The 14625-nt window shown below is 45.7% G+C and overlaps 1 protein-coding gene across 5 annotated transcripts in view; it reads left to right on the plus strand.

Moving 5' to 3' along the window:
• The first annotated feature begins 1284 nt into the window (after window positions 1–1284).
• Epn2 (epsin 2) overlaps window positions 1285–14625 on the plus strand; it is a 96053-nt gene continuing 82712 nt past the window's right edge. For 2 of the 5 annotated variants that reach the window (XM_003465224.4, XM_003465225.4), the window contains exon 1: window positions 1298–1438. Coding sequence is in view for 1 of the 5 variants with exons in the window: in XM_063241724.1 (XP_063097794.1) it covers window positions 1291–1438 (148 nt within the window). In the remaining 4 variants the exon portion in view is untranslated. Of the gene's footprint in view, window positions 1439–4255; window positions 4389–14625 lie in introns of those variants that run through there. The other 3 variants (XM_063241724.1, XM_063241723.1, XM_063241722.1) reach the window with 3 other exon arrangements.

The following is a 14625-nucleotide window of genomic DNA, read 5'->3' on the forward strand; positions in this document are numbered from 1 at the left end:
GCCATATGGGTTTGTAGCTATGCTAGGTCTCCTCTCCCCAATTTAACTGTGTTTTTGTGAGACAAGAGCAGTTCAATTACAGCTTCTGAGACCCACCTGGTGCCTTTTAAAGAGAAAATTAATTTGTGGCTCAGAGAAGCACAGTGATTTGTTAAGGGTCTCTCTGTGAGCATGCAGAGTAGGACTTCTATGAGCAGCTTCCTTGAAGCCAGAGCTTGACATTGTTAATATTACCCAGGTGATGCAGAGGGTACCCTCTAGCCTTATTGCAAGCCCAGCTGTTGGGTGGGGGTGGGGGGTCTCTGCTGATACCTGCTTTGACTAGAGCTTTGAGGTGCAGCCTCCATTCTGATCCCCAGGTTCTGGCTGTCTCTTTCTGGGCCCAGCACACAGCCTGGAACATAAGACATGCCTTGTGGGTGATGATGTAACCAATGGGAAGAGATCACTTGTCTTGCTTTTGTGTGTATGTGTGTGTGTGTGTGTGTGTGTGTGTATGACCATGTGGCCTGCATTTGTTTTGTTTGTGTAAATCCCCAGTGATCAAGGGTTTCTGCCTTTTTTGTGCAAGAACGCTTTTGCCTAGTGAAGCATGTGAGCCCTTCGCTACAGTACTTTTGGGGTATAGTTTATTGAACACATACACACACACAGAATGGTGCACACATCTAATGAGCATTTTCACAAAGCGCACACACTTGCAGCATAAGAAATCAACCGTGACCGGAGCCCCAGAGGCTCCCCAGAGCTCCCAGGCTCTATCCAGTCTCCACCTTCCAAAAGGAGCCTCTTCGCAATGCTTTCAAATGCAAATTCCTAGAGTAGGGCCTGAGGCGAGGGTGTGAGTGTGGGGTGAGGGTGACGGTGGTGTGTGGAGTTGTGGGAAGTGTACAAGGGTGGGAACATTTTGTGGGGGTTTGAGCAAACGTTGCTAAACAGGAGGTTAGGGTATTAACGTGGCGGCTGGGATACAGGGGTTGTCCAGGCAGTTTGGGCGTAGCTGCGGGGCGGTGTCGGAGGGCAGGCTGTCCAAGCAGGGTACAAGTAACTGAGGAGAGACTGTGCGGGACTGCGCAGAGTGCAGGAGGGGAGCATGCGGGGAGGGGCGGGGCCTGGAGAGGCTGGGCCGCGCGTGGGTTTGGGGGACCAGGGTAGCAGGGTAAATGGGCGGGGCCTCGAAGGGATTCCTCCGGGGTCTCAGGGGCGGGGCTGGTGGGTGCCGGGGCGTGGCTTCAGGGGGCGTGACCGGCGGGCGCGCGCACGCCGCCGGCGCGCCCCCTCCCGGCCGCCATGTTGGCTGGTGTGTGGGTGTCAAACGGAGCCAGACGCGGCGGCAGCGGCGGCTGTAGCGGGAGCTCCGCGGACTCGGGTCGTCCCGGTTTTTTTGGCGCTGCCGGCGGCCGCAGCCGCGCACCCGCGCCGGAGCGGCGGAGCGGAGGTGAGCCGGCACTCAGGGAGCTCGAGCTCCCGGGCGGGACTTAGGGCGCGGGGCCTCTTTCCTAGGCGCGGACACCCCCGAGGCACAAGCTGCCTCCACCCCAGCAGTCCCCCAGAGCGTGCACCCCTGCTGCCCCAACTTGAACCCATTCTGGGAGGGACTCCCTTCTTTCCAGCCAGGCCCCACCCCACAGGCTGGAGCATGCCCCCCTCCTCACCTGGATCCCGCTTCTCTCTGCAAAGGACCCCCGTTTCCCTATCGGGAAGCGCTTCGTTTTATATCCTTGGTGTTGGAGGCTCCTACTAGCCCACTTCAAGTCCAGGAGGCCTTTCACATTGGAGCAGCGCCGCCCTCCTCCCCAGAGCACATTCTGACCCCTCCCGGACCGGGCGCCCCTTCCTCCAGACCCCAGCTTGGTCTCCTCCCGCCCCCGTAGGGACAGCCACCCGGCCTCCCCTAGGGATCGGCGGAGGGGTTCCCTGCCCGTCACGATTTCGGCCTGTGTTCCTTCCCTTGGGGCTGGAGCGGGGCCCCCTTTCTCTCTTGGGGGACTACGTTCCCCCCTCCCCAGCCTCCACCCCCACAGCACAGAGGGGACGGAGGTGGCAGAGCCAGGCTCCAGCTGCCTTTTGTTCCGCGTGGGACGGCAGAGACCCGGCCTGGCGGTCTTGCTTCGCTAATTGGGGTGGGTGAAACGGTGCGTAGGGCCGGCGTCTTCCAAGAGACCCTTCCTCTTTCTCCTGGGGCGGCTCCCGGAGCGGGAGTCTACCGTTTGCAAAAGGTAGGGCCTTCCTAGCAGAGGTGGTGCCAACAGGTTTTTGTTTGCGACCCGAAGTTGGCCCAGTGGCTTTCCAGAGGGGCAACTTGAGCTCCCTAGAAATCCCAGCAAGGCCTGTGAAAGCCATTTCTCAGTCATCTGCCTTGGCGGCTTTTTCGTTGTTGTGTTAACTTGGGATGAATTTGAAGTCCACTTTAAGAGAGTAAGGAGCTTAACCATCACCGGGTTTTTACCAAGAGAAACTGAGGTCCGGAAATGCAGTGATTTGCCCAAGGTCATATACCAATACTCTGGCAGTGGCACAGTTGGAAGTTCAGTCTCCAAGGTTTTTCACCACACCTAATTATTGTTTTAAAAGAGAGATGTTCAGGGTTCCCTCCAACCTCCTGCCTTCTGTTTTTAATGTTTACACAAGAAAATAGGCAGGAACAGATGAGAAATATGAATTATTTCCATCTCCAGAATGTGGCTTGGGAAAGAGACTGGTTGAAATGATTGAAAAAGATCAATTTTAATTGTTTTCATGCTCCTCCATTATGTAATATAATGAAAATTTGGCAGAAAATGTGCATCTTGTAGCTGTAAACATGGAGTGATAGCTACTGAGAAAATCACATACTAAATTCTGCACAGCAGTGATTGAGTTTACACTGATAATTAAGTTTTCTTCTGTGTTTAAATGAACACCAAAAGGGACTCAATTTGTTTCTGAATGGTACTTGTTCAGGTGCTTAGTTTTGGACAAATTATTGTTTTGGGGAGACCACCTAGATGTGCGTATCATCTTTATCTGCATTTTGTTTTTTATATTTGTACACAATTCTTTTTTGACACTGGGAATCGAACTCAGGACCTCGAACTTGCCAGGAAGGCACTGTGCCTTTTATTAAAGTTTTTTTTTCTTTCAAGTTTTAAAATTGGGCTACTCATTCTTACCAGTCTCATTTTTGTAGCTATTTGTTGTTAATAGTTTGGTAGATTATCATAAGGCATGGATCAAGATTGCTCACATCTTACAAGTTCTTGGACTAGGAACAATTTTGGATAGTCCTATGGAATTTATTGATCTCTCCAAGTGGTAATACCTGGCATGCTGTATGGAGTCATGAAAAATGACCCATCCTTTTTAGAAATCCTCTGTAGAAATACGTCTGCCACTTGTATAACCTTCTTTCATAATCCTTCTTTCCAATGAGTGGATTTCCTAAGAGTTGAGATTCTGATAAGGCTCCTACAAAAGTTGAAAAGTGTTTGGGACTCTTATTTTAATGATTTTTTTTTTCCCCCTGAAGAAAAGGAAGACCTTTTTTTATGAGGTGGACTGGCAGTTTCCAGTTCTTTATGGTCTAAAGTGCTAAGAAAATGTATTTCATGAAACTCATGGAATTGTCACTGTCGTACTTTTGGGACCACCATAAAGTTTTCCTTTTTTTGTGTTTTTATTTTTTTGAGACAGTGTGATGAATTCACCCTATAGTCCAGGCTGACCTCAAAATGCAGGTGGATCCTCCTGGTTTAGCCTTCTCAGTGTTAGAGTGTTAGGATTACAGGGGTGTGCCTTCACACCTGGCCACACCTTTAAAATTTTCTAAACTTACAGGCAGTTTGTTTTTACTGTTTCTCAGAGCCTTCCTATCATGTGGATGGGATGTGAATTATTTTATGGCATATGTACCTGGTGACCCAGAGTCTTGAAGTCAAAGTGCTTGAATTTGAAGGTTTGAAGCACAGAGGAGGAATTATGTAGTTTTACTCCTTTAACTCATGTGTTCTGTTACACAAACTTCTGTCAGGCCTTTGCCAGCCAGCTCCACTGGGATCCTGTTCAGCTATCCTAGCCTCCCCATTCCATGTCATTTTGAGCTTTTTGTGCATTGTGTGTCTGGGACCTTTTTGACACTGACATTTTTGAGGCCAGTGGTTGCCTTGTCTTCTTTAATGGCTAACTCAGTCTGTGACACAGGATAGATGTCTGGTAAAGGTCTGTAATAAGTACACCTGTGGCAATGGAACACATTTTTATTGATTCTTTACTACAGGCTCTCCACGGTTGTCTTTTGGTCTTGCATAAACCACTGCTATTGATCCAGCAGTCAGGTACCCAGTCGCACAGGTGTCATTTCCCTTTCTAGGGATGAGGAAGCCGAGAGCCTGTATGTTCAGGATCACACAGTAAGTGATGAGACTGGGGTTTGAACGGGTGTGTTGAATGCTTAGAATATTATTAAACCTGTGTCCTCATTTGAGAAACTGAGTCTCACAGGTGTAAAGAGATGTACGCCAGGTTAACAAGGGATGTGGAATGATACAGTTAAGAGCATCAAGAGTAGAGAGCACATTTTGTTTTTGTCATGTGCTGTGAGATGACTGTTTCATCTGTTGAGTTTTTGAAAATTGACAAGCTTTCTAGTAAGTTAGTGGAATATTTTTCTTAATGAGCTTGTTCATAGTACCTAAAAATAGAAATTTAAATACAGTGAAATAAGTTTGCATGCAGTTAAATATATGTTCAATCACTTCCCTCTGTGACTATGCTTGACTGTACCAGATAAGATACTTTGCATGTTCTGATTTTATTTGATTTATTTAGTATGGTTCTGGGGGAACTGAACCCAGGGCCTTTGAACTGAGGCTTGACACGTAAAATGTTTTGTGTAGAAACAGTGTTTTGATAAGTTTTCTAAGTTGTCCAAACTGGGCTCAAATTTGGAATCCTCCTGCCTCAATCTCCCAGAGTACTAGGATTTGCAAATTACGTGTCATCACAACTGGCTCATGTTCAGAAATCTTTTGAAAGCTGTTTCAGTAGTCTTTAAGAAAACAAAAGAGAGACAAACAATTCATTTTAATTTCACATTGGCATATAACAGGGATTACCACTCATCTGTGAATGGAAAACTTGAGACTCAAGAGAGGTTAAGTAATCTGAGAGGAACTTGGCATAGCCAGGACTCAAACCGAGGTCTATGTGATTTCCAGATCTGAGTCCCTTTTCTTCTAGCAGCTACCATAGAAAATGCTGGAGAATAATGGATATTCATTACTTTTTGGGGTAAATCTGTGACCTGAAAGCATTGTCAGGTTTATTTAGATGGCTGGGAACTGGAATGAGATTTCTGGTTTTCTTCTAACCATAGGCTCTATGAAAGCATTGTTGTTTGAATGTCAGTAATTTAGTGTGTCAGTTTATCTGACAGAGGCTAGATTTAGGGTTTGATTAAAACAAAAAACTAAAACAGTCCAGCCTCCTTTGAACCAGATCTGCAGCCTTGTTACAGTGCTCTCTATATGTGTTGGATTCTTTCTGGTGACTCACTCTCACCTTTCCTGGGTACTGGATCTGCTGCCTTTCTGCATACTGAAAGGCTTTTTCCTGGTTTTGTTTTCGCTGATCTTGGTCTAGGTGTAGTGTGTTGCAGTTTTAAGCCTGTTTTAGAGACAGAACAGGTAACTTCTCTTTCTGTTAAAGAGTAGTGCATGAAATTGGGCACTCAGAGAGCTGTAAATAAAGGGACTCTCATCTCCTTTTCATGTGACCCAACTGATCAATAGCACAGGGAAAATAGGCTCATCCTGGGGGATGACTGGCCATTTAGGGCTAATGCATGATGTGGATTTAAAAGCATTTATAATTAATCACTTCTGAGTGCCTGCATCCGTCCTCTCCCACCTCTCTGTGGTAATGTCACACTGAAGCAGCTCAGTAGCTGAGTACCAAATGGCACAGACAATTTGGCTACAAAGGCTGTGTTGAAGATTGCCCTGGAATCCGATATGGGTGCTAATGAACATCCTGGCTGAGTGGCTTGGGACACCTCAATCATTGAGCTTTGGTTTCCTCTTCTCTGACATGGGGCTAGTAATGACCACTTTATGGAATAGTTCACAGTGCTTTTCAAACCCTAGCATGGATTAGATCACCAAGGATGCTAGTCAGTACGTTGGTAGGCTATATCCTAGAGTTTCTGATCAGTAGGCAAGACCTAACCAACCTTCAAGTGCTACTGATGCTGCCAATCTGGGTTGGCAGAAAAGGCATTAAGCATTTGGTGGTAGATCACACACCCAGCCTGCACAAAACCCTGGGTTCAGTCCCCAGCACTAGTTGGTGGTGGGGATTAGTGTAGGTATCCAGTACCGCCTGGCCATGCAGAGGAAACTCAGAATGATGGTTCCTTTCTGCCATTGAAGTGCTTCTACATATTGCTGTAAAGATGGTGGTATAACATTGGGAAAGGAAACTTGGCCAGGTGTTTGTATTGTGGTTATAACTTCAGTGGGTTTGTAGAAATGTTATCCTCTTTAGAGGGAATGTGAGATGTCAGTGGCCTTCAAAAAAGCAGTGAGTTCATTTTCACGCACTTGGCAAGAGGCTCACTGTTGAGGCAGCTTTTGGAAACATAAGTGGAAGAGGTGGTTGTTGTTGGTGGTGATAGGTCTCAGCCTACTCAATGGACCACTGGGGATGGACCACTATTCTGTTTTCCAGACTGATCATAAAAAGCCTAGCACACGCATCACCCCTCCCCCTCACTGGGGAATTGAACCCCAGGACCTTGCATAAACGGGGCAAGCAGTTCACCGCTGAGTTATTTCCCAGCACTTTTTATCTTTTCTTCTCAGGCAGGATCTCAGTAAGTTGACTGTCTTCAAATGTGTGATCCTTCTGCCTTACTTTTGAAAGCAGCCAGGCTTGTGCCACCAATTCCAGCTCTCGTTTCTCTTTTCTCTTATCTCTCCTCTCTTTGACAGAGTCTCACTATGTAGTTCAGGCTGGCTTTGAACTCATTAGACACTGAAGGCTTGTGTTGAACCTGCAGTGATCTTCCTGCCTCAGCTTCCTGAGTGCTGAGGTTATGGGCATTTGCTACCACTCCTGACCCATTTCTCTTTTTGTTATTTATTTGTTTACTTTCTTATTTATTTTTTGAGACAGGTTGGTTTTGAATTCACTTATGTAGTGTAGGTTGTCCAAAAATTCACGGGATCTGGAGTGCTGGTCCTTTCTCTTTTTGCATTTGAAAATAAACAAGATTCAGGGGTCAGTAACCTGCTCCAGGGTATACAGCCAGTGAGAGTGTCCCAGCTGGTATTTGCTGCCATCTGTGTCAGCTTCAGAACCACATTGTTGAGGCCAGGGGGTTTAGCTCAGCAGTGTAAGTGCCTGCCTGGCAAGCATGAGATCGAAAGTTCGATCCCTGGTACCAAAAAAAAAAAAAAAAAAAAAAAACCACTGAAAAAGCTCTGGTAGTAGTGTTAAAACAATGATCACATTTGTGCAGATGAACATGGTATATTTAAAAAGTTGTATGCAAGTGAAAATTTAAAGTGTCTCCTCCCTGTTTTGGTGATTAACACAGGAGTTCCGGCCAGTGGGTGGTTTTCTCTGGTCTTGTAGTGCCCCAAAGAGGCTGGGGTTTGGGCACTTTCCCAAGGCTTGAAAAGTGCCTGCAGGTCTTGATCTGAGAATGGTAAACAGCTCTCTGTGTTGGTGCCTGCCCTGCTCTTGTAGGAGGCCCTAGAAGTTTGGACTAGTTTTGTAGACTTTTTAAGACTGATGTGAAAAAATGAATGTGAGCAAAACATTGCTATTAAATGACAGCCCCCTACTCTATCTTACCCTCGAAAGTCATAGCAATGAAGGAATGCTGACAGGCTAAAGGTGATTCTCACTTTTTTTGAAAGCGAAGTCCTCTGTGTGCATGTTTGATATCCAGAGCTGTCCTGGGAATACAATGGCTCTACTATGTTTGTTTTTGTGGTTTTTTTTTTTTTTTTGGAGACAGGGTTGCGTAGTTCAGGCTGGTCTTGAGCTCACTATGTAGTCTAGGCTGGCCTCTAACTTGGGTGATCCTCTTGGGTCACCCTCCCAAGTGCTAGAATTACAGGCATGCACCACCACACCCAACCTAACCACTCTACTTTGGATCAAAATATTTGGGAACCATGATCAGAGAAAGGGGTTTTATGACACTTGTAGGAGAGAGGCAGTGAGGAGATGTAGAGCTTGTAGATGGACATTTCGAGGACAGTTTCGTGACAGTAGAGGAGAATATCTGAGGTCTTTGTTAGCTTGAAAAATATGCAGTATATGGTCTCAGTTCTACTAGTGGGTGTACATGAAATACCATGATTCTTGTCACCCTGAGTTTAATCTAGTTGAGAATGCAAAGTTAACATTTGTGAGACAGCAGACTAGCAACGTGTTTTACAGTGATTTTGATTTGTCAAGAGGTCAAGAATGAAGAAACAAGCATCTAAAAATTAGGAAAGGTGACAAAGAAAAGAAAGAATTTGAGCTCTGTCTTGAAGAAACATGACTCCTTTCTTTATTTTTGTGGGAAAGCAGATGGGCAGGCATTTCACATTTAGGGACCTGGAGGCAGCATGCTTGATGTGGGCCTGCATGTGGTATAGGGGTGTGTGTGTGTGAGAGGGAGAGAGAGAGGGAGAGAGAGAATGTGTTTTTGTCTGTGCTTGCCCACCTGTGTATGTGCAGGCTTTTAAGCAGCTTTGCCCTGAGGATGCCTGCTGGGTGTAGTGAGGACTGAGGTAGCCAGACATCCCCAGCTCTGATGAAACAACAGCCTTGGGACTTTTTTTTTGTGGCGGGGAGGTTGCTGGGAATTGAGTCCAGGGCCTTTTGCATACACAGCATGAACTCTATCACTGAGCATCCCCATGTAGGATGTGTTTTTATTGGCTGTAAGAACAAGAGAGTGTTTTTGTTCTTGTTGTTGTTGTGTGTTTGTTTGTTGTTGTTTTTGAGACAGGGTCTCACTGTGTAGTTCAGGCTAGTTTTGAGTTCACTGTGTAGCCCAGACTGGCCTTTAACTCACAGTGATCCTCCTGTTGCTAGGATTTCAGGGGGCTGCCACCAGGCCCTGCTAAGGTAGGTCTTGAGTGTGTACCATATGTGGGGGAAAGGAGCCCTCTGGCAGTAGCTGCACAGTGAAGTGCTTCCTATCTTCCGATGGTGAGGGCCTATCCTGGGCTGGCTCCAGGAAAGTGGCTATATCAAAGTTGCACAGACCAGGTGTGAAGTGAGGCCAGAATCTAGCTTTGTGTGTGGGAGACCGCAGGGCCTTGCTGTGAAGTTTAGAGTTGACACCCTGAGATCCTGCAAGTCTTATCCCTGGTTGCACCTGAAAATCACGTGGTCTGGAAAGCTTTTAAAAAATGCTTCTGCAGGAGCCCTACCCCAGACCACTCAGGGTGGAGTCGGTAATTTTTAGAAGTGCCCCAGACAGTTCTAATGGTCTGTGTGGGCTGAGAAATTGAGTGCTCAGGGGAGCCTATGGGAGTGTCAGGAATTGGAAGGTGGGAGGAAGTTGGAATCAAGGAGAAGAGTAATGAGGTGTGGATGCTGGGGCTTTGAGCGCTCTTAAATTTCTGGATGGGCTGCCCAGAGAGACTGTCACCTCTGAGCCTCCTTGGAGAAGAGGGTAATTCAGCAGAGTGTAAAAAAGGTGAGGGCAGGAGGAGACGTTACCATCCACCTGGTTGGTACTCCTCCTTGCCAGTTCTTAGGCATGTAGCTGGCAAATCAGGTTCTTATCTGTTCTTTCAAGCTTGCCAGTCAGGTTCCTTCCCACACCATGAACTGTGATGACCACAGCAGACAGTACTAACAGAATCTAAAACTGCACTTCCTGATTGGGTGTGATGATGCACACCTGTAATCTCAGCTCTGGGAAGGCTGAGGCAGGACGGTTACTGAGTTCATGGCCAGCCTGGGATACATAAGAAAGTTCAAGACCTACCTGGACTACATAGTGAGACTATGTTTAACAAAACAAAACAAAACACATTTGAAAAGTGCCCCAAGTTAAGTTCTTTGATGTATGTGCTGGGATGCAGGGTGGGGCAGGGAGGGAGCAGCTGAAGCTTCTCCTAGATAACCTTCATAGCCCTCACTCTTTAGTGTGCAAGTGAGAAAGGTAGAGCTGGGCGGAGTTTCTGTCCCCCCTCTCATCTAGGCCAGTTTCTTAGGTTCAGTGTGACAGCTTGGTGATGGGTTGGTGCTGCAGATGAGCCTGCCCCTTGGAACTAGAACTCTATTTTCCAGAAATTCCTAGAGAGTTTATGACCACGTGGTAAGGAAAAGGTTCATCCTGATTAATTTGAGACATACCAGAGAGCCACTGTTAGTAGATCTGTGCTGGGTGCTGAGGAGATCATCCCAGCTCTCAGATCTTCCATGTCTGGACTAGAGAAAATCTGTGGGTACATTAAGACTATAGTGGGGCTGGGGATTTAGCTCAGCGGCATAAGCGCCTGCCTTGCAAGCAGGCAGTCGTGAGTTCGATCCCCGGTACCGATAAAAAGGAAAAAGACAAAAAAAAAATAGAAGACTATAGAAGTTTCTGTTTAGCTGTATGTACTTTGCTTCTTTTTAAATGTTCACACTGGATTATTGCTGCGTCAGTTTCCTGCTGGTGCTATATCAACTGACCATAAACTGCTAGTTAGAACATCACAGCTGTATAGGCCAGAGATCCAGCATGGGTCTGAGAGAAATAAGATCATCTCCTGGCTACATTCTTTTAGAAGGCTCTTAAGGGAGAATCCATTTCCTTACCTTGTCCACTTTCTAGGTCAGTGATGGTGAACTTTTTCTCTTTTTCTTTTCTTTTCTTGCACTGGGAATTGAATTCAGGACCTCATGTTTGCCAGGTAGGTGCTGTACATTCCCAGCTCCATCTCTGAGCTATATTTCCAGCTCCACGGTGAGCCTTTTAGAAACCAAGTGTCCAGACTGCAACCCAAAACCCATTTATTCATCACAGAGTGCCAATACTGCAGTTAAACAATTATTAGCTGATGTTTGGCTGCTGGGGCTACTTGGCTTGGTTGCTGGCTGGGGCTCTGCTGTGGCCGTGTGCCACAGGATTGCCACCATTGGTCTAGGCCATCTGGATTTCTTGGTTCATGCCTCTTTTGTCCTCATAGCCAGCTGTATCAGTCTCATCTACCTCACAGCTTCTGTCTGACTCTGATTCTCCAACCTTGCATTTCCACTTTGAAGAACACTTGTGATTACATTGACTTCAGTCTGTCTTCCTATTTAAAACCAGCTGTTTAGAAACTAATTGTACCACCTTCATTCCCCTGTTCTATGTAGTCTTACATTTGCAGACAGGTTCCAGGATTAGGATGTGGTCATCTTTGGGAGACCATTTTGTCGAATATAGTTGCCAACATTAAGATCAGGAGATCTTGCATAGCCATCCACACTTGCAGCTTTATGGACAAATCAGAATACTTGGCAGTCAGGGTTGCACTGTTGCCAGGCAACAGTGGGTCAGAGCCAGTACTGGGCACCATCTCTAGATGGGACCTGTACATACCAGTTCTCTGCAGGCCCCAGGCCTCTCTGTGGTGCCCACTCATTTCCTTTTGTCTGGTCTCTCCTCTGGGCAAACAGGCTTATGCAGAGTCCAGTAGAGGCAGTGTGCTACGTTCAGGATGGTTGAACTTGCCCCCTCCCTGTTTGTACTCTTCTCCTGCACTTTATATCCACTGCTGGACCTCAGACTCTTGTCCAACCTCTTGCCTCTGCCTGGTACATACTGTTCCTCCTCCTCTCATGGCCTAAGGCTTTGTGCTCTGCAGCATCTCTGAAGCTATTGTTTGTCCTCTGACACCTTGTCTCCCATCCTCTCCGTTTCTGGCAGCTAACTCTGGGACATCTTGGTGTCTTCGGCTCTGTCTTTAATTGGAGTTTGTGAAAAGCAGGTTTTCATGATACACCTTTACAACGGTTCAAAAGTCAGGGTAACACAAGCATGTAGTCAGACACCTCTGTGGTGTGCATTCCTAGACAATGGGGGTGCAACACAAAATGAGATAAAGACTCTCGTCTGCCTTCCCTACAAATCTGGTTTTACAAGATTGGGCAGGACAGCCAAGTGAATAGGCAGTTACTGTATCAACTTCCTACTGCATCTAGGGGGTTTTCTTCCCTCAGCCTTGAGGCCTGGAGGTATCTCTGTTTGCACTGTGTATGAATGTTGTTTCAGGCTCTTGTTTGAGGCATTTTGGTTAAAGATCTGCTCATTTCTGAACATTGCCTGACGACAATTACATTTTGAGCAGACATCTTGAGGCCTGATTATCATTGGTTTGTAGTGGGAAGACCTGGGCCACACATCGTCCCGCATTGTGCTGGTGATCTCAGCTGGTGCTCTGGTTAATTCTGAGGAGGCTTTATTTTGCCAGTGGAGAGGCCTGTGTCCTGTGACCTTGAACTGTTAGCCTCAGGATGTGGAGGGTGCCCAGGGTCTCCCTATGTAGTTCAAGTTGGTGTTGGGCACTTTGAAGCCCAGGCTGGTTTCTAACTCTCTTGCCTCAGCCTCCCAAGTGCACCACCATGCCTGGCTTTTTTTTTGTACCAGGGACTTATAACCTGACACGTGCTTGAGCCACTGAGCTAAATCCTAGCGCGCCCCCCCCCCCATCCTTTTTAAAGACAGGGTCCTCGAACTTGTGGCAGTCCTCTGCTTCAGCCTCCTCTGAGTGCTGAGCACAGGTGTGCACCACCATGCCTGGTGCATTAAGAATTTTACCTTGTCCAAATATTTAAAGGCAAATCCTAGGGTTTCCTCCCCCATCCAGTGCTGGGGTTTGAACCCAGAAGCTTTACACTGTGCTGCATGGCTCACTCCTTTTTTTTTTTTTTTTTTAAAGTTGGTACTGGAGATCGAACTCATGACCGTGTGCTTGCAAGGCAGACACTTATGCCACTGAGCTAAATCCCCAGCTCCTTTTTTGGTGTTTTTGAGACAGGACCTCACTGTGCAGTTCAACCAGGCCTTGAACTCACTTTGTAGCCCAGGCTGGTCCCCAGGCTGGTCTTGAACTTGCAGTGATCCTCCTGCCTCAGCCTCCTGAGTGCTAGAATTACAGGCGTGCACCACCACACTATGCAAGCTTATCTGTCTTTATGGCAAAGTGGTACTCTATTGTATAAGATAACTCACATCATTGTTTTTTGAAGACATCTACACAGCCAATTTTATTTTTTTCCAAATCCATTTTACTTCCAAGGATAAAAAAAAAAAAGAAAAAAAAACCTACAAAATTTTAAAGCATGTTTATCAGGGAGCAACAGTGGTACATACATTGCAGTGTCATCCCCTAATCATTCACCCACAGCACAAGACGTCTGCCTTCAATTGTCTAAACAATACAAGCACAGATCTTTCTCTTCAGTGAACTCAGAAGTCAGTAGTATAACTATCTTAACTATTACTTTTATACACATATGTATTCACATATGTTTTTCAGCTTCTCACACTAATGAGACAGTATAGTGTTTATACATGTCTTGTCTCACTAATGAATATGTTCTCAAGATGCATCCATTTGCCTGTAAAGTCTCCAGTATGTCCTTCTTTGCAGCTGAGTAGTAGTCTATTGTAAAAAAAAAATACCACATCTTTTTTTATCCATTTTTCAGTTGTTGGGCATTTAGGTTTTTTCCAAGATCTGGCTACTATAAGCTGTGCTGCTGTAAACATGGGCTCACATATTCACTGTGAAAAGGATGTTTTAATTCTTTTGGGAAGATATCCTGAAGGGGAATAGTTGAGTCAAATGGGACCTCCAATCCTAGTTTTTTTGAGGAATGTCTACACTGATTTCCACAGTGGTTACACCAGTCTGCGTTCTCACCAGTGGCAGAGAAGAGTTCCTTCCTGTCCAGCATTTGTTATTGCTTGTTTCTTGACAGTAGCCATTCTCTAAAGGATAAAGTGGAATCTCAGTGTTTTTAAAAATTTGCTCTAATGACCAGTGATGTTGAACATTGATTCATGTATTTATTTGCTGTTTGTATTTTTTCATCTGAAAAGTGTGTATTCATTTCAGATGCCCATTTTTGGGTTGGGTGTTTAAATTTGGGAGGACTAATTTTTTTGAGTTCTTTATATGTTCTCGATTGTAACCCTTTGAGGAACAGCTGGAAAACATTTTGTCCCACATTATGGGTTGTCTTTTCACTCTAGTGGTGGTTTCTCATGCTGTGCTAGATTTTCAGTAGGGTGAGATCCCAGTTATTGATTTTTTGTGATAGTTCCTGTGCGATCTAGGTTTTGTTCATAAAGTCTTTGCCTATACAAATGTCTTCAAGGGTTTTCCAGCAGATATGTTTCTGTTTTGATATTAAGATCTTTGATCCATTCTGATTCTGGCATAGTGAATGGTGAAAGATACAGCTCCAGTTTTAATCTTCAGCATGTGTCGAGTTAGTTTTTCTAGCACCATTTATTAAAGAGGCAGTCTTTCTTCTAGTGAATGTTTGACATCTTTATCAAAGATAAAGTGGCTTGGTATGTCTGGAGTTGTTTCTGCATCTTCTAATCTGTTCCACTGACCTTTGGGTCTTTTTTTTTTTTTTTTTTTTGCT

The sequence above is a fragment of the Cavia porcellus genome, unplaced genomic scaffold (assembly GCF_034190915.1).
Source record: "Cavia porcellus strain 051 isolate PalLab524CR breed Dunkin Hartley unplaced genomic scaffold, mCavPor4.1 scaffold_32, whole genome shotgun sequence".
Classification (NCBI taxonomy): domain Eukaryota; kingdom Metazoa; phylum Chordata; class Mammalia; order Rodentia; family Caviidae; genus Cavia; species Cavia porcellus.